This window comes from Argentina silus (genome assembly GCF_951799395.1).
Source record: "Argentina silus genome assembly, chromosome: X".
NCBI lineage: Eukaryota > Metazoa > Chordata > Actinopteri > Argentiniformes > Argentinidae > Argentina > Argentina silus.
The window spans coordinates 27151813-27174617 of NC_139653.1; the positions used below are offsets into that span (position 1 = coordinate 27151813).

At 43.3% G+C, this 22805-nt stretch overlaps 1 protein-coding gene across 3 annotated transcripts in view; it reads right to left on the reverse strand.

The window, feature by feature from the left end:
- mecom (MDS1 and EVI1 complex locus) overlaps nt 1-22805 on the reverse strand; it is an 80330-nt gene that overhangs the window by 12052 nt on the left and 45473 nt on the right. The window contains exons 2-9 of one of the 3 annotated variants that reach the window (XM_083695299.1): nt 12455-12589; nt 6259-6361; nt 5906-6134; nt 5476-5623; nt 5212-5368; nt 1405-2755; nt 1136-1223; nt 335-361 (exon numbers count right to left, since the gene is read on the reverse strand). In XM_083695299.1, coding sequence (XP_083551425.1) covers nt 335-361; nt 1136-1223; nt 1405-2755; nt 5212-5368; nt 5476-5623; nt 5906-6134; nt 6259-6361; nt 12455-12589 — 2238 coding nt within the window. Of the gene's footprint in view, nt 1-334; nt 362-1135; nt 1227-1404; nt 2756-5187; nt 5369-5475; nt 5624-5905; nt 6135-6258; nt 6362-12454; nt 12590-22805 lie in introns of those variants that run through there. The other 2 variants (XM_083695298.1, XM_083695297.1) reach the window with 2 other exon arrangements.

Below are 22805 nucleotides of genomic sequence, written 5' to 3' on the forward strand. Positions count from 1 at the left end.
GATGAATTTCACATCTTTGTAATCCAGGAAAGTTTGTAAAATAAAGAATGATAAACAAAAATTAGAACAAATACACATAGATGCTGAATCATGTAATATGTGAATTTGATTTAAAGATGGTTCTATCCTTCATAGTCATGGATCTACAATTACTAAAACCTTTCGGAATTGATGGCTGGTGATTTGCTGATGTCTGGTCAGTAACTGCTGGTGACTGGCCAAAACCATGCAAACACAGTGATATGGGGTGAAAGGTGTTATAGTGAGGACCCATGCGCATAGGGGAGATGTGGGAGGCAAAAGCACAGAGAAATACAGGTTTAGAGGAACTTACCCAGGTTCTCTGATCTGGCATACGAAACTGAGGGGCGGGACAGAGAGAAAAAAGCAGTCAGAACCAGGAAATAGTGCATGGATCACTAGCTTTTGATTGGACGCACATTGCGGGCAGGGAATGAATGTAGGAGGGTCAAGTGACCGATAACAAAACCTAAAATCTACAACTGGAAAAAAGGGCCCCTGACTGGCCGATGTTCCTGGGAATGAATGGTGTGTCCAGACGTAATAAAGTAATAAAGATGGCCTAAACACTGTTACTGTTTATACTGATAGGACACCTCATTATGCTGTAAAAATTGGACATGTGGCTGTTCTGAAAAAGAAAGACTGTGTGGAGAGAGGGGACATAAATCAGCAGACTGTAACAGCCAGTAAAAACCAGGCCTGAAACGGCCAGTAAAAAACACAGGCCTGAGAAAGTGGTGTTTTCACTTTCCTATGGCCCATTTTCCATTTTTGGTCAATACATAACACACACACTGAGTCACACAAAGAATAGAAGCACAGAGAGACCAGGGGCAGAATTCAGTACTTTAAGAGCATATCATTTTTTATATTGTAATCAAAGACACATATGTGAGGATGTGTCACTGTGTGCCCTTTCCTTCTCCCACATCTGTTTCAGATAGCTGAGAACAGCACAAACATGCTTGAGCATGGATCAGACTAAAGCCTGTCTCTGGTCCCCATCAGTCCAGACCACCCTGGACTGCTACAGCCCGCTTGGGCCTCAGAATCACACCAGACCTATCTGTCCCTGTGGAGGAAACACTGAGACAACACAGACAGGACCTACCTGTGGATGGAAGAGGAAGCCTGGCGCTGGCCGCATGTACTGGTCTTTCAGAGCCTCAAACGGATCATTCATCTTCCTCTTTTCAACCCTGCTAATATTAGAATTTTATCAGTTCTTACATGCAGACAGCAAAAAAGCTGAGCAAGGTAATTACATCCAACAGAGAGAAATTATGTTTGAAGAATTTGACCCAAATCATGACAACAAAATATAGAGGTTATTACAAAAAAGGAGAGCAGGTGGTGTATAGTACTGGAGAATCACAGTACCTGTAAATGGGGTCCATGAAGAAGGGAGTGGGCCTAGCATGCTGTAAGGAGGAGTCAGCTTTGGGAAGCTCCACCCCTGCCTTGTCTTCTCCAAAAACACTGCTCTTCTTTGACTCCTCACCCCTGGTGGTGCGGCTGCGGCTCCTCCCACCCATACTCAGGTCCAACGGCTGGTCCTGGTTGGTGGAAAGTGAGGCCTCTGGTTTAGAGGGAGCGAAAGAGGCTGGCTTCTCCTCCTTTCGCTTGGTGGTGAGGTCAAAGGGGGACTCAGAGGTCCTGCTCTGGCCCTTTTTGGGTTCATCTGGGGGAGACTGTGGCTCCCCCTTGAGGGCTGGAGGTCTGACATCTCTCTCTGGGAAGGGGTAGACAGGTGGAGAGAAAGCTGGGAAGAAGGGCAGTGGGAACATGGATGGGTAGGGCAGGGCACCCACCTTCTTATCCTGCAGGCCAGCCAGCCCTGTGGAACCAAAGTACTTCTCAGCTATGGAGGCGATAGCCTTTATGGAGTCATTGACAGCCCCAGAGACAGCCGTGTGCTCGTCCAGTGAGGGAGGGAACAGGACTGGGCCTGGGAAGTCCTTAGCACCACTACTGCCTGTGTGGGTTGGGCTCTGGGGTCTGCTAGCCTTCCTCTTTGGCCCCTTGCCGTTCTCCCTGGCTCTTTCCCGTTCACTTTCCAGGTCACTCTCCAGCTCTGAGCCCGACGTAGTCTCCAGATCACTCCCGCTGGGCGTGCTGACGTCATCCAGATCACTGCTCTCCGATTGATCACTCATCATGCCAGTGTGCCTCTGCTTGGAGGAGCTCTGACTCTGGCGCTCAGCTCCGTGAGTCTCATTGCCCGGTGACTGTTTGCGGAGGGTTTTCAGCAGCTCTCTGGCCTCTTGGGCTCCTGGGCTGGGTGAGAGGAGGGGGCTCTTGCTGTGCTCCGTACCTGGGGGCCGTCTGAGCGGGGATGTGGCGGGGATGAGGGGGGGTCTGTGGTACAGTCCAGAGGGGAAGAGGCCTGGGAAGCTGAAGGGAAAGGCAGGGGCAGCAGGGAATGTCAGTCCACTGTGGTGACGGTTTGCCCCAAAGTAGTCTACAAGCCCAACACTGCTGTGACCCATTGCCCCTAGGGCAGACTTGTCCATGGCAGGTGCTCCAGGGAGGGACATGCCCTGAGCAAATAACCCCCCAGTCGTGAAATGGTTCTTCCCCTCGCAGAAGCGGCGGTGCTTGTTGAGGGACGAGGTGGTGCTGAACATCTGGCCGCAGTCCTTACACTTGATCTGAGTGCGGCAGTCAGCGTGCATGCGCTTGTGACGGCACAGGTTAGAGAACTGTGTGTAAGACTTGTGGCACACCTCACCTACAGGGACAGGGAGACAGACACAGCCCTTTCAGTACACACACACACACACACACACACACACATACACATGTTACATCTACTACCATGATGCCAGATATGTGTTTTGGGACAGGGGAACTGTCAAATATAATGGGTGTAAGATGCACGTCTCCGCAGTCCATCTATGACAATGCTATTTAAGGTAAGGTGACGGCAAGATGAGATGAGTCGTTAAATCCTGGCATTGTCAGGGGGCTTTTGTTCCATGACCTGAGTCAGTGCCACCCATCATCTACACATCAAATAGCATCTCCAGGCATTGTACTACCAGGGTCAGCCCAAGGAGTCGGTAAACAAACACACTGACACATACACACAGACATGCACACATTCACAGATATTCACATAACAAACACACACACACACACACACACACACACACACACACACACACACACACACACACACACACACACACACACACACACACACACACAGACACACGGCACAATGGCTCTATTTTAAGCCATTGAAGGAAGCAGAGTAGAATGAATCCTATCCTGCAGGTCCGGTTCCCAGGGATAGGGCTCATGTCCTCCACTGCCCACCCCCCTTGCCTCACTGTGTCACCCTCGCTGTCTGTCCCTGTCATCCCGCTTACAGTCACCTTCCCACAGTCCTGCCTGTCTGACCCTAGGGAGGACACCCAGTTCCAATGCATGTATACAGCTGAACATAACCTACTGTACTGGCTGTATTACAGCAAGTCTGCTTCATTCTATTGAGATAGGGACTTTCTGAAATGGTATGAATAAGATTTAATTTATTGTTATCTTTAACAATTGATTCAAATGATTTACTTATTTCATCAATATCTAAGCTAGGAGTGTTTTCATACAAGTATCATATGGTGGCTGGTAAATTCAATTGGTGTAAGAAAGTGATATGTGCATATTTTACTACAAGAATTCATCTGGGGCAAATTTCACAAAATGAATAATTATGTATTCAACTGGGTCAATGTCAGAATTGATCAAGAGATATTAATACTATACATGTAAATATTAGGTGTGTCTCAGGTCGTTGGCTAATGTGTGTTGTTATTAGTTTCCTCCCTGTTGGAAAACTAGTAGAAACTCAAAGCCGTAAATCACACACTCCAGACGTTTACAGACTAACAACACACATACATGACACAGGGTGTGAGGAAACTGATCCACTACACACGTGTGTTTTGTCAGGTCTCCATATACTGTAACTAAATATTATAAACACATTCCTGTGAAGAGAGCACTGGGTAAGAGAGCAGAGTGTCTGAATTAATGACCAGGACTGAGTGTTCCACAGGCACAGCCAGAGGCCTTCTATCTCGGAATATAGTACATACACGTCACACACACTAAAAACAGTTAACAAGCGCACACACGCACACACACTGTATACAATACAACGATACAAATGTACAATACAATACACAACACAACACAACACAACATGTTGTTTGCAGACAAACAAACGTGAAGGGTACACACACATGCTCTCACACACAGCTGTCAAGGCTGAGGGTGATGTGTCTTTTTACACAGTCATTAGCTGTTTTTAGACCTGCATATTTTCTGCTCATTACTGCAAATGGACTCATATTCTGTGCACTGTGGAGGAGTACATGTGGTTGCTATTTGTCTGGAATGGTGCATGTGAAGGGGAGGAAGTTCAGGGTCTACCGAGGGGGACAACCACACCACCCTGTGTGTGTTGTAAGTGTGTGAGGTCAAAGGGTGAACACCAGGGTGCTGTAGGGTGAGAACTTTGGAGTAAGGCTAAAGTGTGGATCATCACGTGCAGTTCTAGTACGATGTCAGACTGCATGTATGGTGAGAGAGTGGGGTCAAGGTAGGAGCTTTGGGGTCAATGAGAGGTCAAGCTTGGTCAAGCAGGTCAATGTGAGGCAACAGTAAGGTACAACCATGAGGTACAGTGTGAGGTCATTGGTTGGAATCAGTTTTGGGATTAATGCCAATATTATTGGGTCTGCAAAGTGCTAAGATGGTGCAAATATTTCTAATGCTTGACTGGATGGAATTCACATTCAAAATAGAGCTATTTCCATGTGACTAAAATCTCTGTGGAGTAAAAACTGTTAAATGTTCAATCCTGAAAAATAATCATCACTACTTTCATAATGACATTTCCACAAATTAAATCAAGTCGCCACATTGCAAATACAATAAATGATACCTAGGTGATTAATTACTATGAATTTATAAGTAAATAATTATGCAAAAATATATCAGGGTAGTTATGCAAAAATGTATCAGGGTGCTACCAATATATTTTTTATCAAGGAGTATCATATTAATGGTCACAAAATGTGGGATCTGCAGTATGGGGAAATTAGAGGGGGGTGTTTACTGTCTAATAGAAGATGTGGAAAAAGCGTGCAGACTTACATATGAAGGGTCTGAGTGACTTACATATGAAGGGCTTGACGCTGCTGTGGATGTGCTTGTGCTGCTTTAGGCCCGAGGACGTGGCAAAAGTCTTCCCACAGTCAGGACAGGCGTGAGCACGTGCCCCCACATGCTGCGAGCGGATGTGCCTCTGCAGGTTACTAGGGTCTGTGAACACCTGCTGGGGGAGGAACCAGGGGACACACAGGGGAGTCACCAATCTGGTCCTCTATATACTGTGCATGAATACTGTACATACACACACCCCTGAAAAAGTCATCACTTTACCTTTGTACAGTTTTCACATTCGTAGTGCTTGCCATTGTCATGTGACATCTGATGACGAATCAGGTTGGATTTCCAGTTGAATGCCTTGGGGCACTGGTCACACTTGTACTCCCTCTCCTCTGAGTGAGACAGAGCGTGGGCCTCCAGACTGCAGGACAGACGAACAGAGAGACAAAAGCCTGCATCACAAGCCAATCAACAAGTCTTAGCCTGACCCAAATAAAATGTAATTAAATGAAGAACAGACAAAGACAAAGACATTGCCTATGTTCCAATACGCATACCAGCATATACCATTTACAATGAAGCAATGTATTGGCTATATATTCCAAGTTGAATGTTAGTTTGAGTATAGAAACGCAGCCATTGACATTGACAATGCTCATGTTGGTGATGCAGGTTGGGTGTTAGGGGTTGGACGCCCTCTCACCTCTGGACATCAGGAAACATCTGGTCACACTCCTTACATTCCAGCGGGTTGTGGGAAAGGTGCAGGGAGTGCAGGTCGTGTGGCTCCAGCTCCTGGTCCTCCAGGTCACTGTCATCTGGGTTGAGGAAGGATGAAGGGGGCGTCCCACACGGCTGCTTTTGGTGCTCCAGCAGCTCAACGCGTGACTCAAAGTGCTGGTCACAGTCCTCACAGCGGTACTGCCTCTCCTCTGGAAGGATGGGAAGGGGGAATAACACACCATGAGTGCCCCACAATTTATCACAGCTAATGAGAGTTAGCTGTATGCGTGTGTGTGTGTGTATGTGCGTGTGCGTTAGGGTTAGTGAACTGACCATGAATATCAGGAGCCATAGTGTCACATGAATACTCCTCTGTCTTCATGAACAGTAGCAACTCCTCTCCGGGGTGGATCTCTCGTGAGACTCTGTAGAAGATCTGGAAAAAAACCCACACATAAACACTTATATACACACTTATATGCATAAAAACACACACTTGAAAGAAATGAGCATATAGCACACTCCAACCCACCTCTCTGAAACAAAAACACACAGCTATGTAGAATAGCAAACAAACTTTGACTTAACACAAACACACACACATAGTTTGGAAAATTAAAGGGATGTTGGAGACGGCCAGATGCCAGTACTGAGGCCAGGATCAGCTCTTAATACTACTGTTACATAAAGGAACAGGCAGTAACATGTGTGGATGTGTTACTGCAGAATGGCGACATTTTGTGATACTGGGGGCTCAGTGCAAAGGCAGAGGAACACAGAAATATAGTGAGGCTATCATGGCTACTTCTGGAGCTAGGTGCACATTCATAGTCCAGCATTTACATGCACAAAACACACTGGGCTCAATTTTAACAACCCAAACGCAACTGTAGATCTAAGCGCTATGGCATGGAGCTACTGCTCAGGGGGGCGTTTTACAGATAATGTTGCAAGTTCCATGGTGATGTCGGTCAGCAAAGGCTATACGCCAGTGGTAGCGTAAGAAGGCTGGCTTTAGAATAATCAATGAATTAAAGGTGTGCAGAAGGCTGGCTTTAGAATAATCAATGAATTAAAGGTGTGTTATGGGCTTGACCACATACTGACCAATCAAAACGTATTCCAATGGCAAATATATGAGGAGCTCAACTGTGTATTTATGGTGTTCAGTGGCTTGTGTTTTTCCTCAACTTGGATTAAAGGCGGGAGAACACAAATGGTCTTCCAGATGACCATAGGGTATATTGAATTGTTGGATAGTTTAACAAATACATTAGCACAATTGCGATGAAAATGACATAACCAGGCAGTGTAACGGTTTTAGACTTATATGCATGTTATGAAATGCCACTGCATTTGCAATAGCCTAATGAACATAAGGTCCTGCAAGGTTGAGCCGATAATGTTGAGAATTTGTGAATCTTTCACATAGACTATGAATTTGTTGCCTAGAGCATTAATAAACAAAGTAGGCTATCAAATAAATAACATACTTTGATGCACCACCGCTGGCATTTTTGGTATTCGCAACAAACCAACAAACCATGCAAGCTTGATGGGGCAAGAGCATATCTGCACCCTTCCGAGTGACCAATGGGGTTTATCTTTCTAAAAAGTTAAAAGAGTGTAAGACTGGATGTATAGTGGGGAATAGTCTTATTAACCATATGATGTACACTGATGACTTAGTCGTCCTGTCTCCTTATAGTGCTGGCTTACAGCAACCGCTTAGATTCTGCTCAAGTTATGGTGTGCAGTATGACATCAAATTTAACTCTAAAAAGAGTGTTATCATGATTGCCAAAACCAAGGAGGATCAGAAGCAAAATTTTCACTAATTCTTTATGGCAGACTAAGCGCTAGATGTGGTGAACAAAGTAAGATATTATACCATCAGGAATGATTTATGTGATGATGACGATGTGCAGCGCCAGTGTTGCAAACTGTATGCACCAGCCAATATGCTGGCACGCAAATTTAATATGTACAGATGATGTTAAAACAGCTCTTTTTAAAGCCTACTGTACTCCACGCTATACAGCCCACCTGTGGTGCAGTTATAGTAAAGCGAAAATGAAAAAGCTTCACGTGACATTTAATTATGCATTCAGAATCTTGCAGAAGCTCCCAAGATGGACAAGTGCAAGTCATATGTTGATAACATGACTAGTAATGTTCCCACCTTTCATGCTGTGTTGAGGAATTTCATATATAAATGTATGTGTTGGCTAATTGATTAAAAAAATGTAATCATAATGGCTCTAACTGAGCCTGACACAAGGTATTCCTCTAGTTTTTGGAAACACTGGAACAAATGTCTGTATGTGGTTTGATCACTGTGGATTTGTGAAATACCATGATCTCATACATATTTCTGTACTGTTGTCCTCATGTTGTAATTTATTATTTTTCTTTTCTTTATTTTTTCTTTGCTGATATGGACCTATGTGTCTGAAATAAAGTTAAATAAATAAAAAAATTCAAAATTGCTGTCATAAACGGTATCGTTTGCGCAACATGGTCTCCAAATTATTACGTTCTGGGAGATTGTTTCTGCAGACCAGGAAATATAGTCTGGGGGATCATATTATCTAGCTATATCAGCATTTGACCACTTGTTTTGACATAAGATATGTCAAAAACTTAAGATACGTTGCATAAGAGTTACTTGAATTACGACTTGTGGTTAGGCAGTATTAGGCATTAACTTCGATTGGTTAAGGTTAAGCATTAACTTTGAGTGATTAAGGTTAGGGTAAGTTGTCTGAAGAAGGCATTAGCAAATATTATCATAAGCAACAACAATTAGCAATAATTAGCACCAAAAAATGCTGTCCGCAACGTGATTCGAACCAACAATGTTTGAGTTGACAAGTGCTGTCTGAAACTGGCACTTTGTCGCTTGTTTTTAAGGACTCACCTCAAAACCCTTCCCCTCAACTCAAGCGAGCTGATGTGAGACTGGTATTTGCCAATTTTGGTGTTATGATTTGAAAATAATACAGCACCAACTTTTACAAGCTGAAATTGCCAACACACATGCATTCAGTGACATACACCATATACACATAGGCTACCGATAGCCTTCTCCACACACACAGAGACAGGGAGGAGGTGGGGGGTGTGATATACTGAATGGATCAGCTGAGAGACCCTGAGATCGCTTGACTTCCCATGTGAACACAATAGCGCTCTGTGAAACAATCAAAGATGGCGTTATTTTTGGCACACCTTAAAGGTTTAACTTATTAACTTCCTCCCCAGCGCCGGGATGACATTTGGATGGGGGACTTATTAGAAATGTGACAGGACGGACTTCTGGGAAGTACATGGGTCACAGGGACATTGGCCCTTGAGATAACTACAGACTGGCTGTACAGTGGCTCCCAGTGACATCAGGCCAGCACGGGCCAGGCCCTGATCAGAGCCTGGGACCAGCCATGCTCCCATTGTTTAAGGAGAGAATGTAGGAAACTGAGAAGGTCCCAAAAGCAGCCTGAGAACACAGCCCCCTAGATGCCCCCTCCAGTGTGCAGCCTAGCGCCTTCCTGCCGGTCTGCAGGTCTCAGCCCAGAATTAACACTCACACCAACAGGCCACAATAATATTGTGAGTTTGAGACAATAAAAGACAAGTTCAAACAGACATGTTGGGCTACATTGATTCCACCCTGAGAGACTGATACCGCTTTAAGGAGGATATTTGAAAATCTATCAGGGTACAGCCGTAGTGGATTATGGTAGAGGGGTGCAGAATTGGCAGCAGCTGCAATAGTGGGTTTAAATGTCCATATCGGCTCTCATGCAAATGGAGCTAAATCTGGCATACAGGCACTGAGTGTCAGTGCCAACATGGGGGAATTCCCTTCAGCAACACCCCTTCCCTGTGGGACACCACAGATAAACACTCAACACACACAAACAAACATACTGTGCACACCCCAAAACACATACACACTGTTAAAATGTGTTGCACTTAACTGTGCAATCCTACTCCTACTCCTATGAGTTTACCTTATAAGGGCAAACTGACCCACAGTGGGGGAAGCCCAGTCTGAACAGTACATGGAAATAGAATAGAATAGGTAGCTAGAAATAACAAAAAGGTAGATAAGAGCAGGGGTGTTTGAGTTCACACTGTGAGGGCCAGCCACACCTTTGGACGGCAGGGGAACTCAGAGGGAAGAAAGCCCAAATCCTTGACCTTCAGAGGCAGTCAGAAGTTAGTCCACAGAACCAACCCTCTTTATTACCTGGCCTTATCATCTTGGTATGGGGCTAAAACTCACATAATCATCCATTAAGAACATATACTCAATTGTTCTCTCTGTCTGTCTCTCTCCCTCTCTATCTATCTCTCTACCTTTCTCTCTCTCTCCCTCCCCTTTTGTAATTCTCTCCCCCTTTCTCTCTCCCTGAGAGGTCATAACTACAAACGTGTCAAAGGCAATTATACCTTGACATCATTAGTCAGCAGTGCAAACAAAGAGTCAAGTTTTCCTTGGACACACCCTCTGAGTGTTCCTCCGACCATCCGTCTGTCAGTCTTTCCTCTGAGAGAGGTCACTCAGCAGGTATGTATGCCACTAACTGTCTGGCTCTGGGAAAGACCACACAACCAGCACAGATCCAATATTCACTTCATCCACTTCATTCCTCTTTGAACTGAATGAGAATCAATATGACTAATGGGATTAACACTCATATCCTTCCACACTGTCTGATGAAAGACTCTTTAGGGCCTCGTTGGATCATATGAATTAGACTTTTAATCCATTTCCCTTTCAACCTGCACTACACAGTGTGTGGACTGTGGAACATAGTAGCGGCGCTTCAATACTAATTGCCCTAATTATCCTAACAACAATAGGTACTGTGCTGCTCACAGGGGGATCTGCTCTGAGAGCAGTCAGAATCATCATAGCTGTATGAGACCCAATACTCACTTTATGGTCTGATAATTGTATGATAGTCAACATTATTGTTGATACCATGTTGCAACTCTATAGACTTACCCTTAGAACTTTCACCAACACTACAGCTCACGCTGTAGACATGATCAACAAGCATAATGTCTCAGCATAAGCAGGCCTCCTTCCAAACATTGCTGCTGTATTCAAGAGAGTAGGAACCCTGACAGTTTCTCATGGACAGAGACTCTCTCTCTTCTTCCTCATCTATAATCTTCTACTTTCCTCACCCTCTTGAGATTCAAAATAAAGTTTTATGATAAATAGAACTAGGTCAGACATAAGAGGACTCAAGCCAAGTTATTCCACAATGTGGGATTCATTGTGTAATAGTGTGTAATATGTGGTTTCAGGCTGGATTCAGAGTCAGCAGTTCTCTGCAGCTATAAAACCTGTTGGAATCAGGTACTTTACATTTTCACTTCCAGCTTATGATGAGGAGCATGGGGAGATATCTGAACTGCAATGAACATTCAGATAACTCAGGCAATAAAATGGCAAAAACCCACACAGACAATGCATAGTGATGCACACATATGAACACACACACGCACACACGTACACACACGTACACACACACAAACACACACACACACACACACACACACACACACACACACACACACACACACACACACAAACACAGAATGTTACATTTACACTTTCATAGAAACAGACATAACTTATAGAGGCTTTGCACAGCCTTCAAGTCCACTCCATTAAAAAAAAACTATTTAAGCATACTGTAGACAGGTTTTGTGAGCCGCTACTGTGTGTTTTCAAAAACATGAGGGGTGTCCGGAAGACATAAAGACAGAGCTTTGTGTTCTGTTGTGACAGTGTGTGGTACTTAACAATCACCTCATCATAGCCATGTTCATGACCCAGTGCAGTCTTTTAGAACAACCCAAGCAGAACCACAGTGATGACAGTGACTCACACCTCAGAGAGAGGTCAGCTTTGAAAGCTAAGAACAGCACCTACAACATTGTGATTTATCATACTTCATTCCCAAATATGGAAACACATTTAAGCTTATTTAAGCTATTGTGTTAAGATATGGAATACACTGATAATTTCAAGATCCCGACTCCTATAAATGGCTGTGTAATCTGTCTCCATGAAGAAAAGAGTATCTAATAACTGAATGAGTGAACTGAACATGCCCACATGAATAAGGTAAGCAGTCTATGCCAGATGAGGAGAATGAGACTGTGGCATTCCTGACATATCTGGGAGTTTACAGTGCGAGCATGTATGAAGTGTGTGGAACTATCAGCATGGCAACCCTGTGTGATCAGGCCCTGTGGTCTTACACGCTGAAGCCATGACACAATTACACAGAAACAAAACACAGAGATAAGCCCTCTGTGGCGTGGTGTGGAGTGCCGTGTGTGTGTGTGTGTGTTGGGGAGGTGGGGGCTGAACACAGGGTGGACCGCACAGAGGCTATCTAAGTTAGATCACAATAACACCTTTTAACACAACAGCAGCCAAGACATGGGGGTGCACTGAAGCCCTCTGGCAGGCTGTGGCCCTAAGGCAGTCTTCTTCACATACCTGATCATCTATCTGGCACGCAGTCAGGTTGTGCTGGTGGGCTGCAGGGACGAACTGGATGTGCTTCAGCCAGCTCCCGATATCAGGCTCGCTGGCATCCACGCAGAACTTCACATGGCCCGACCCGTCCAAGATCTGTAGAGAGAGAGACAAAAAAGAGAGAGAGAAGGAGTGATCAAGCTTTGATCTATATCAGCGCAGGTTACTGTGTCCACATTGCACTGACTAACTACATACCTCCCACAGAGATACAAAGATGCACAAACACGCACATACACACACACACACACACACACACACACACACACACACACACACACTCACACTCACACTCACACTCACACACACACACACACACACACACACACACTCACACACACACTCACACACACACACACACACACACACACACACACACACACACACACACACAAAGAGAGAATCTGCTCAAACATACACAAAAAAAACTCCACTCTCAAACAAGATATAGAATAGAAAGAATCTGTACTAAATAACAATTGGTGATATGCATGATTTAATTACTTACATTTTTACAAAACTATTTGTTTTTTAATTTGTTAAAAGGTCTAAACATATGTAGTAAAAATATAATTAATTGTTAAACATGATTACCCCATTTAAGCAAAACGCAAAAATAAAGAAAAATGTTTTGAAGCAATTCATATGTGTGCAACATGTTGAATAACAATCTTACAAGATGACTGATAACTCAAATACATTTCGCTGAAAACAAACAAACAAAAACGAAACAGATTTTTTGGTTGTTGTTATTACTTAATGTTCAAAACATTCTAATTAAGATTATCGTCATATTTATCATCATTGCAAAAATGATGTAGGGATTCAAAATGTCATAGGCACTGAAAATACATTTTAAAAATGTTTTTTTTGTATGGTCGTTATGAGACTTAAGTTCATTGAAAAGTCTCTCAGAGTTTTTCATCATGAGCAGATACATGGACAAAAGCGCCTAATCTGTTGAAGTGAAAGGGCCAAAAGCCTAGGCTGTTAACCCCATAACGGTCTGGAACATGCAAATGGACTCTCTCTTAAGACCATCAAATAACAAGAAACGCCACGTTTTAAGAGCAATTTCTGACATTACTTTATATAATCAACGGAAATAGACAATGCAATAATGAGGACTAGCCAATGACAGATTATGATCAATCAACTGCACAATATGCTGTGCATGGCACCACAAAAAACCCAAAACTTATTTTACTGAAATAGATAAATTAATGAGGGAATGAGACATTGTTATTCTGAAATATATTTTTACAGAACGAACAAGAGATAATAAAAACACATGTGTGATGGAATTCGTTGCAGTTGAGGTGGAAGCTAATAGACATAGCCTACAACAAAAGTGGTAAACCCACAATACAACACAAAAACAACGATATTCTTTCTCTAAAGCCTATCGGGCTTAAAATTACGCCCAATAATTGTAAAAATGGGCTATGATTTGCACGTGTGGTTAATACATATTGAAAGCATAAGCTACACATTTGTTAATAACCCTTATTCATTGCATTATGAATTAGACTAAATCCAAGTAAAATGTTGCCAACCAATTGCCTACAATAGGCTATAGACCTATAGGCATAAATACAACCAAAGAATTGTCGGTAAACCTATCTAAGCTTTACAGATTTTTTTCATTTGGCCTATTGATATAGTACTGACACAGTAGACTTTATTCGGAAACAATTCAATAGCAGGAAACGGTAACTGATAAAAGTTAGATGAAGACGCAGCGGCTGCATTGTTGTGGTCCAGAGCGGAATATCGGTCACATCGATGTTTGTGTAACCCGCAAATAAATAATTACGTGGGATAAGTCATTGGTCTAATGAGAACGTAAGCCTTTTCTCTCTCTCTCTTTTTTTTTTTTTTTTTTTTTTTTTTTTTTTTTTTACAAACAAAGCAGAAATAAGTCAATGTATTTTTACCAATTCATTAAAATCTACATTTTAATCATAATCATTTCATCATTAAGTATACGAACATGCTTCAGTTATTTGTTTGGTACAAATTTCAATAAAATACATTCGCAGCTTACCGTGATAAATCCTTTGCACACTTAGTGCAACAAACAAACCTCCGCAAATAGACGTGAGTAAAAAACTTGAATGAAAACTCCAATGTCTGGTATTGAAAATGGCCAGAAATAATGGAAATTATTGTTTCGGTTGTTCAGTTTTGCTTCAAGTGTGAAGTGTCCCGCGTTCTAAAAAAGCACCATAGTTAAAACACCATGGAATTGTACAGCGTATTTCTCTGTTTTCCGACCCACAAGATGTTTGCTTCTTTCACGCTCTCAAAGACAGCGGTGTAATCCCTCGGTACATTAATATGGTCCAACTTCAGCCCGTGGTTGTCCGCTCCTCTCTGGACCTCCAATGATCCCAGGTGTCCGGCGGCGTAGCGCGCGACGATTCAACTTTTTCCTTTTCTTCCCCAGCGCGCAATAGTGAGATAGAAGGATCGCCCACCTACTTGCGCGTCCCGTACTGTGTGATGTGTGTGTTTCTGTTTCACGGACTGTCTCTTAAAGAGGATCTTGTTCGCCCATCCATACAGAGCAATGCAAAACGGGCTATCTTGCCTGTCCGTGGTCGGAAGTTGAGCGACGCTCCCCGCAGTAAATTTTAAAGTGACAGGGGCCCGGTTGAGAGGAGAGGTCAAAGAGAGGTCGAGATGGGGTTCTATGGGATTGACTTGACTACATACACACCAGCCCAATTTCCATTGGCTTTGATGAAACCACCGAATAATCATGTAATCATCCGCATTTCACTCGTTTTTCTCGGAGCAATAAGGGGGCTGCATGGCTCACTCCCAACACAGTTGAGGCACAAAATGAACTAAATGATGGACAGTGGTTCTCTGTCTAAAATAAGAATAAAACAATTGTGCCTTTGATAAAATATTCCAATTAATAAAAGAAACATCGTTTTGATAAAATAACGTTTAAATAATTGACCAAGTGAAAATGATAACTTTTATTGTTAAGTGAGCTTTCCTTATTCCGCTGCACACCTGCTTTGCGAGACAAAGCATGCGCCAAAACGAAATGTCCATCACCGCTCTGATGGCACGAGACGCACGCAGGTGAACCACATTCGCTGCATGGGGCGTTCTCATATAATGTATATTTGAAAATGCATTCTTTTTATACGTTTTATAAAAAGCGCTGATTGGACCTACAACAACCGACACTCACAAGAACAAAAATGTAACTTTAATAAAAGCTATATTTTTCTGGATTAAAAAATAAAGTATGATATTACTAATTTCATTCATAAAGCCATAATCTGTCACACTGCTATTCTTCAGGATAATTCTTTGGATAATTAAATTAACCCGGCTAAAGTTAGGCTATATCTTGTTTAAAACAATTGGAGACAGGGCTAGCATGGACTTGAATTTATTAGGCTACTCCTCTGGGGGTGGAGGGTGGCGGGCTGGTGCGAAGAGATGATGATGAATATGTCTCACTGGCCGCTATCTGTGACATTGACCTTCTATGCGAGATAATGTCCATTGTTTTATGAAATCGCAGAGCAAATGTGCAGGAAGGACAGGAAAAATCATGTGTAAATAAGGTGGACCTCGCAAGAGATTCCCATAGTCCGCGCTCCTTGAGAACCAAAAAGAGCCCCCGGTCCGCCGGTCATTGATTTCCTGCCTTTCCTCGACTTGTCCATTGTTGGAACCCTTTTTAATTTAGCCATAAATTGGGAAAGCTCAAGCTATGAGAAGTTCTATTTTCTTCCTGTCAGGATGAGGGATTTGTTTTATGATGCATTGTGTATTAAATACAAGTAATCTGGGAAAGTGATTGCCTGCATCTCTCCGGGTTTGATCGAGGTTTCTGATAGAGACCCAAGCTCTTTTTGAAAAGGAGGAAACGTTAGTGGATAAACAACGGTTTTGTGGTATCACTACGAGGTCCGAGGTAAATTGGGGTAAATGTGATAGGACTAGAGGCCGCCCATAGAAACCGAGGCTGTACTTCGTTCCCCAGTCAGGAGATGGCGTTCTAAACTGAATACACTTTTTGAGAGAATAGTGCAATAGTCTGTTTAACACCAATAGATATATTTTGATAGGTGTTTTCGTTAGTGGAGAATTGAATAAGGTATTCATGGATAGCCTATATACTGGAGTGATATGCCTTACAGTCCTAACGAATTTTCCAGCTATATGCTGTATCTCCTGAGAAAAGCGCATCAGTCAAGCGGGGAGACTTATTGAGATGGGGGTCATTGCTCTCTCGTCCGCGGAATTGCAGCACACAACATCGTCTACATTAAGGCGGCAAATTGCTAGATGGGACATGAAAGATTCAGTTGTATGGGCTTGAATATATAATCACCTGAACGACCTACAATAAAACTCTTGGATCTACAATTGAATAGCTGGAAGTAGATTTAAAACACTTTATCATTTGTTAAAGCCCTGGAATGATTTAAAACACATAATTTATGTTTATTTGAGCAACCTATATTATTGTTATTATGTGTTATTCTGATACGGTAAGAATGTACTTAATATATATGCTTTATTTTAACTAAATCCAAGCCTGTTTCAGATTATGACAAATATAAAAGACTAGTGTGTTATAGTTTACAGTTTATCAACAGTTTACAAACCGAGAAGCGTGCTTTGGGGCAGTTCGATCTCTCATATTTCATGCCACACAGATTTTGGTGACTCTTTTAAATCTGCTGCATCCGGATAATGTTTTTGTACATCGACTTTTAAGTGCCGTGAAATTCCTTAAGGGATGTCATGCCTATTTGTTAGCCTATTAGTTCTTTGTTTGAGCATTTCAATCCCTTCGAAAATGTTCTTAGTTAAGTATTGGCAAACCATGAAAAAAACATGAAAAAAAATGTTTACCATTATTATATTTGCAAATGTTCACATAAATAAGGGAACCAGGACAACTTTAGGCTACTTACACTGAATGATTTACGCTTCAGTTTAACAGGATATCAGTGGGTTATTACCCCCTACAGCCTTACTTTGCAGTATTCTTCAAGTATTTGGTTTAAAAGTGGTTCATTTGTTTGACTTGTATATTTACAGTCAGCTTGCATAAGTCAGTGCATTACAGCACCATATAGGCACCACCGTGGGGATTCCCGGGTGGGTGCAAACTGACTCCGCGAGGGAGTTGGTCCCTGATCCAGCGAGGTCGCTCTAAAGGAAACACTGTGCATAAGGTGCATTCCAGCACATCCCCCAGATAAAAAAAAAGAAAAAGAAAATATCGCAGCCAAATCCACATGAAATAGTTTCACCATTCATAGAAAGAGACCTCCAATCGACACCAGCGAAAAGCTGCATTAAGCCTCCATCATGACTCTCTACAGACGAGCCCGCCTGGACAATTTATTTTGGTGGTGTGTGGCGATTCAGTCAAGTGGCAAAAACCCAAACGTATTACGGGTGAATTAACTTTTGTTATAACACCATATACATGTACATTTATATCTTTCTATAGAGGCTAGACAGCAAAGCCAACAACCTCTTTGCATACTAATTTTATTCACAAGTAGCATAGCTTTCAGATAAATAGGCTAGACATGCTATTTTTCACAGAAAATAATAATTGCGGGCTAACATTAATACAATCCATATCCAAGTCTTAAAAAAACTAACATAACTTGAATTAAATAATGCCAATGCAAACATGCTACATTAATAAGTATAATGTAGGTCACACCCCAAATCTCACACCCCAAAACAAACCAAGAATGTCCCTATTTTGGGGGAGTCTCCTCACGGGCCAATTACCATTAAAAGAGAGCAGAGGAAATGAAAGGGGAAAAATGTAAATAAAAAATTTCCTTGGTCTGGAAGTAGGCCCGTTGCGAGCGCGTGTTAATCTCCACCTCAGTAATTTGGTTCTCCAGGAGAAGACAGAAGCCCCGCTGCTGTGCCCTGCACTTCATAAATCACAGCTTTATGTGGACAAGGTCAGCGGCCCCCTGGCTCCGCCCGGCCCCTCCAAGCGACGCAGCGCACCCGCCATGTTTACCCTGCCGCCCGGGGCTCTCAGGACCAGACCAGCTCACTTCTAATTACTTTTGATTATTTTCATTTGCCAGGGTCAGTCAGGCATTCCGGGAGAGGGATGATTTCCTACAAATTCTGTGGCCTTTGAGGAGATGGTCCTGCGTGTTTTCTGAATTAGTACCCCATCATTTTGGCACAAACTGTCTGCTCTGTCTTAGCGGCCTCCGAACCTATCCGTGACGAGTCTGCGGTGCACAGATTTCATCCCAATAACAGGCGCTGAGCAGCAGAGTGGAGACAGAGAAGCAGAAATATTCCAAATACAGCCCTATAGCTTTATCGTCTTTTGACTAAAATTAGTCTAACATATGCTATATATAGGCTTATGATACTCCCTCCAATTCCCAGATAGTATAAGTATTTTAATCAAACATTTAAAGTTTCACACTTATTCCTATATAATTCCCATGTAATACTATGTATCAAAGAGTGAGTTTTGATTTTTCAAGGGACGCCTCTGTGAATGAGATATATTGTATTCAGTTGCTAAAATGAAGTTGCATTGACAGCAGGAATGACAGGACGTGACTGGAGGGTTAAAGCATAGGATTTGTCAAACACCACCACTGGACTGTCCTACAGTGTAGGCTAGCATGTATGTGTGTACAAATCAGAGAGTGCCAAGTACAATTCATGCAGTTGATTTTTGGAGCTACCCGGCGTGTGCCCCTACTCCAAAGAGCAGTCCGAGGAATGCGCCGTCGCGGGGGGGCGAGGGGGTTACTGAGGCAGAGAGGTACAGGCTGTGGTAATCACAGACACTTCCTCCGCAGCGCCTCAACACACAGGCCACACTGTATGTGGGCCACGGGGTGCGATAAAGTCGCACCGGAGTCAAAGGTAACGTTTTTTAAACATAAATTTAGCGGCGGAGAGCGCTTAATTCGCATGGGACTCACTGGAAACTTACACAAGCCAGCCCAACCCCAGATAAAGGGGGGTAATTAGAGCATGTTGTTGGTCGCTGCAGGGTGAACAAATTGGTTCTTAAACGCCCATAGATATCATATTTAAAAGAGGTTTTATGTAAGAAAATATGGAATAGAACACACCAGATCTGAGGAACTGCTGTCGCACAATCATTAGATTTATTGAGTTGTCTGGCAACGTTTTAAGTAGGGTATACTTGCGACAGCAACAGCGTGCTTTTCATGCACTGTGACGAATTGAAAGGCTAACATTTAATGTTGCCGAATATCTGAAAGAGTCGTTACACATGTGGTAAAACAGGACCCTAAAACACACGTCTCCAAGACACCCCATCCCACGCTATCCTGCCCTCGAACTCCCCCTTACTTCCCTCTCTATCCTAATAATATAATCTGGGATATTTAATCTCACAGTAACATGTTTTATGAAGAAGCATTCTGAACCATCAATATTTCAAACCTGGTAAGATAGAGTGATCATTCTAGAGAGAAACCTCTTTAATTAGTTCATAGTCATGTTCACCCTGATGGAGGAACAAGTGTAGCTACAGATGTAACCACGTGTCACCAAGGTGGAGGAACAAGTGTAGCTACAGATGTAACCACGTGTCACCAAGGTGGAGGAACAAGTGTAGCTACAGATGTAACCACGTGTCACCAAGGTGGAGGAACAAGTGTAGCTACAGATGTAACCACGTGTCACCAAGGTGGAGGAACAAGTGTAGCTACAGATGTAACCACGTGTCACCAAGGTGGAGGAACAAGTGTAGCTACAGATGTAACCACGTGTCACCAAGGTGGAGGAACAAGTGTAGCTACAGATGTAACCACGTGTCACCAAGGTGGAGGAACAAGTGTAGCTACAGATGTAACCACGTGTCACCAAGGTGGAGGAACAAGTGTAGCTACAGATGTAACCACGTGTCACCAAGGCGCAGACTCACAAGGGTTGATGGATCATGCCCCTTTTCAAACACAACATTCCTTTAAAAAAAAAAAAAAAAGGTCCCCTATCTAATACAATGTAACATGTCTCCAATAATATTTACAGTAAAACAACTGGTGGATGTATATGAATATAGAAGTCATAGAGCATGTGTTTGTTTGTGTAGGCTATGTACAGCAAATATAGTGTGATGTTATGTGCATTGAGCATCATCATCAGAGTCTGTGTGAATTGCATCTGCAATCAACACCAAACCCAGTGCAATAACCTCAAAACCTTAGAAAGCCAACAAACTCACTAAACCTTAAGGGACATGAAGCAACTCTATTTAAGGCTTCACTAGTTTTCAGTAGCATCAAAGGGGCCCATAAGTTATCCCAGGATTATATTTAACCAAAGTCTTTGTCCTGAGTACAGGGCACATGGTGCTGCTCCGCCATGCTTCTGGCATTCTGACCAATGCTCTCATTATATGTGGCTAGGACATAATTTCCTGTTAGAATTCACACTAACACACACACGCACGCACTCACGCATAGGGAGGCTAGAGTATTTTCTCAAACATATTTGATTTCTGTACCATTCCAGACACCAAAACTCTGCACCCATCATCTCCCAAATGATCAAAAGGTGTGAGTGTGTGTGTGTGTCTCTGTGTGTGTTCACGGGCGTGTATGTGTGTGAGATGTGGGTCTACCCTGAGACAATGCAATCACATTCCAGGACACTCAAGCAGTCAGACTTGATTGAGTCATCAGACACATCCGTCAATACTCAAGGTTTATTCAATTCCAGTCCAATCATTCTGGTGTCATACACTTTTGGGTTAATATTCTAACCGGCGGCTAAGGCTGGGGAAGATAAATCAGCTTTTATGATGGGTTGTTATGGTTTTTACAGCACTGGGTTGTGAGGGACTGATTTGGGGATCAATCACATGTGGTGTCTGCTGGCGGGGCGCACTGGGGATCGATGGGAATCTGGAGCTGCAGTGATGGAGGACTGCTGGACTATGACCAGACCATCTCAACCTCCCTGCCACAACTGAAGGAGCGTGACACCAGCCCTTATCATACACTCCCTCTCTCAATTCACTTCTTTATCTGTATGGCACTTCTGAAATTTCATTGTCACAGAACATTTAACAAAGACAAAAGTCCCAGGCACTGAGAAACGAGGAGCGAGAGAGAGTGTTCGCTTAGTGTTTGTTTTCTGCTACTCTTACTGACAACATGTGTTTGAATGTGGAGAGTTGGCCTAAAACACACACACACACACACACACGCACACACACACACACACACACACACACACACACACACACACACACACACACACACACACACACACACACACTCTGGACACTGTTTACACACACTCAACATCTCCCCTGGCTGTCAGACGTCTGCTTCCTCAGTTCTGTCAGCGGAGCCCAACTGAAACAAAAGGCGCGGGGAGCGAGGCCCATCATTTCTGAATTAGAGGAAGTTGGTCCTGATTACGCTGCCCCTGCAGAAGCATTCCAATCCTGTTAACCCATCCTGCGGCTTCCAGGTCCAAGTTAGCAAAGTGAGGGACTAAACCTCAACGCCCCACTCTTACTAACCCCCCCCCCCTCTCTCCCCTCCTCATCCCCATCCTCCAGACACCAGACAGAACACCCAGCACCCCTTTGGCCTCAGAGGAGAAAATTCCACCTTCCTCACACCCTTAACTCTGTATCCCTGACGAATGTATTCACTCCGCTTGTTTATAATAAGTGAGGTTATTCATAATCAAGCCGCAAGAGTATGTACACACTGTGGACATCCTGATAGAACGCAACGTATTAAATTTCTGTTTGTTTGACAGGAGCGCTGTCTCTCTTTCTCACTTTGACAGGAAGACCCCCATCCATTCACCCAGGGGTCGCAACCCTAACAGCATTCCCTCTCTCACTCTCAAGTGCTAACACATATTAAGTAAATGAAGAGTCTCTTCAGCCAGAGGAGAGCTTCACAGCCGACTCGTTATTGTGATGTAACCAGTCCGGATCTGTGTACATTGTAGCAGAGATGGCCCCTGGTTGTTCCAGCCAGGTGCTGAAGCTCTACGTCTGTTTAAGAGAGAGTGTGAGTATCAATCTGTGTGCGTGTGTATAAGTGTATGTGTGTTTGTGGACAGGGGCGGGGGGCGTACTTCAAAGTGGTACTTCAAAGCCATCCAGTTGCCCTGGCTGACAATGCAGTGAGTTTACACCCATCCACATCCACATCCAGCACTAACACACAGGTCAGAGTGTCTCCTCTCATTCTCCTACAGTCCATGGCCATGCATCTCTCTGTAGGGTGATTATTGTCATCTTGGTTAGAGAAAAAAAACA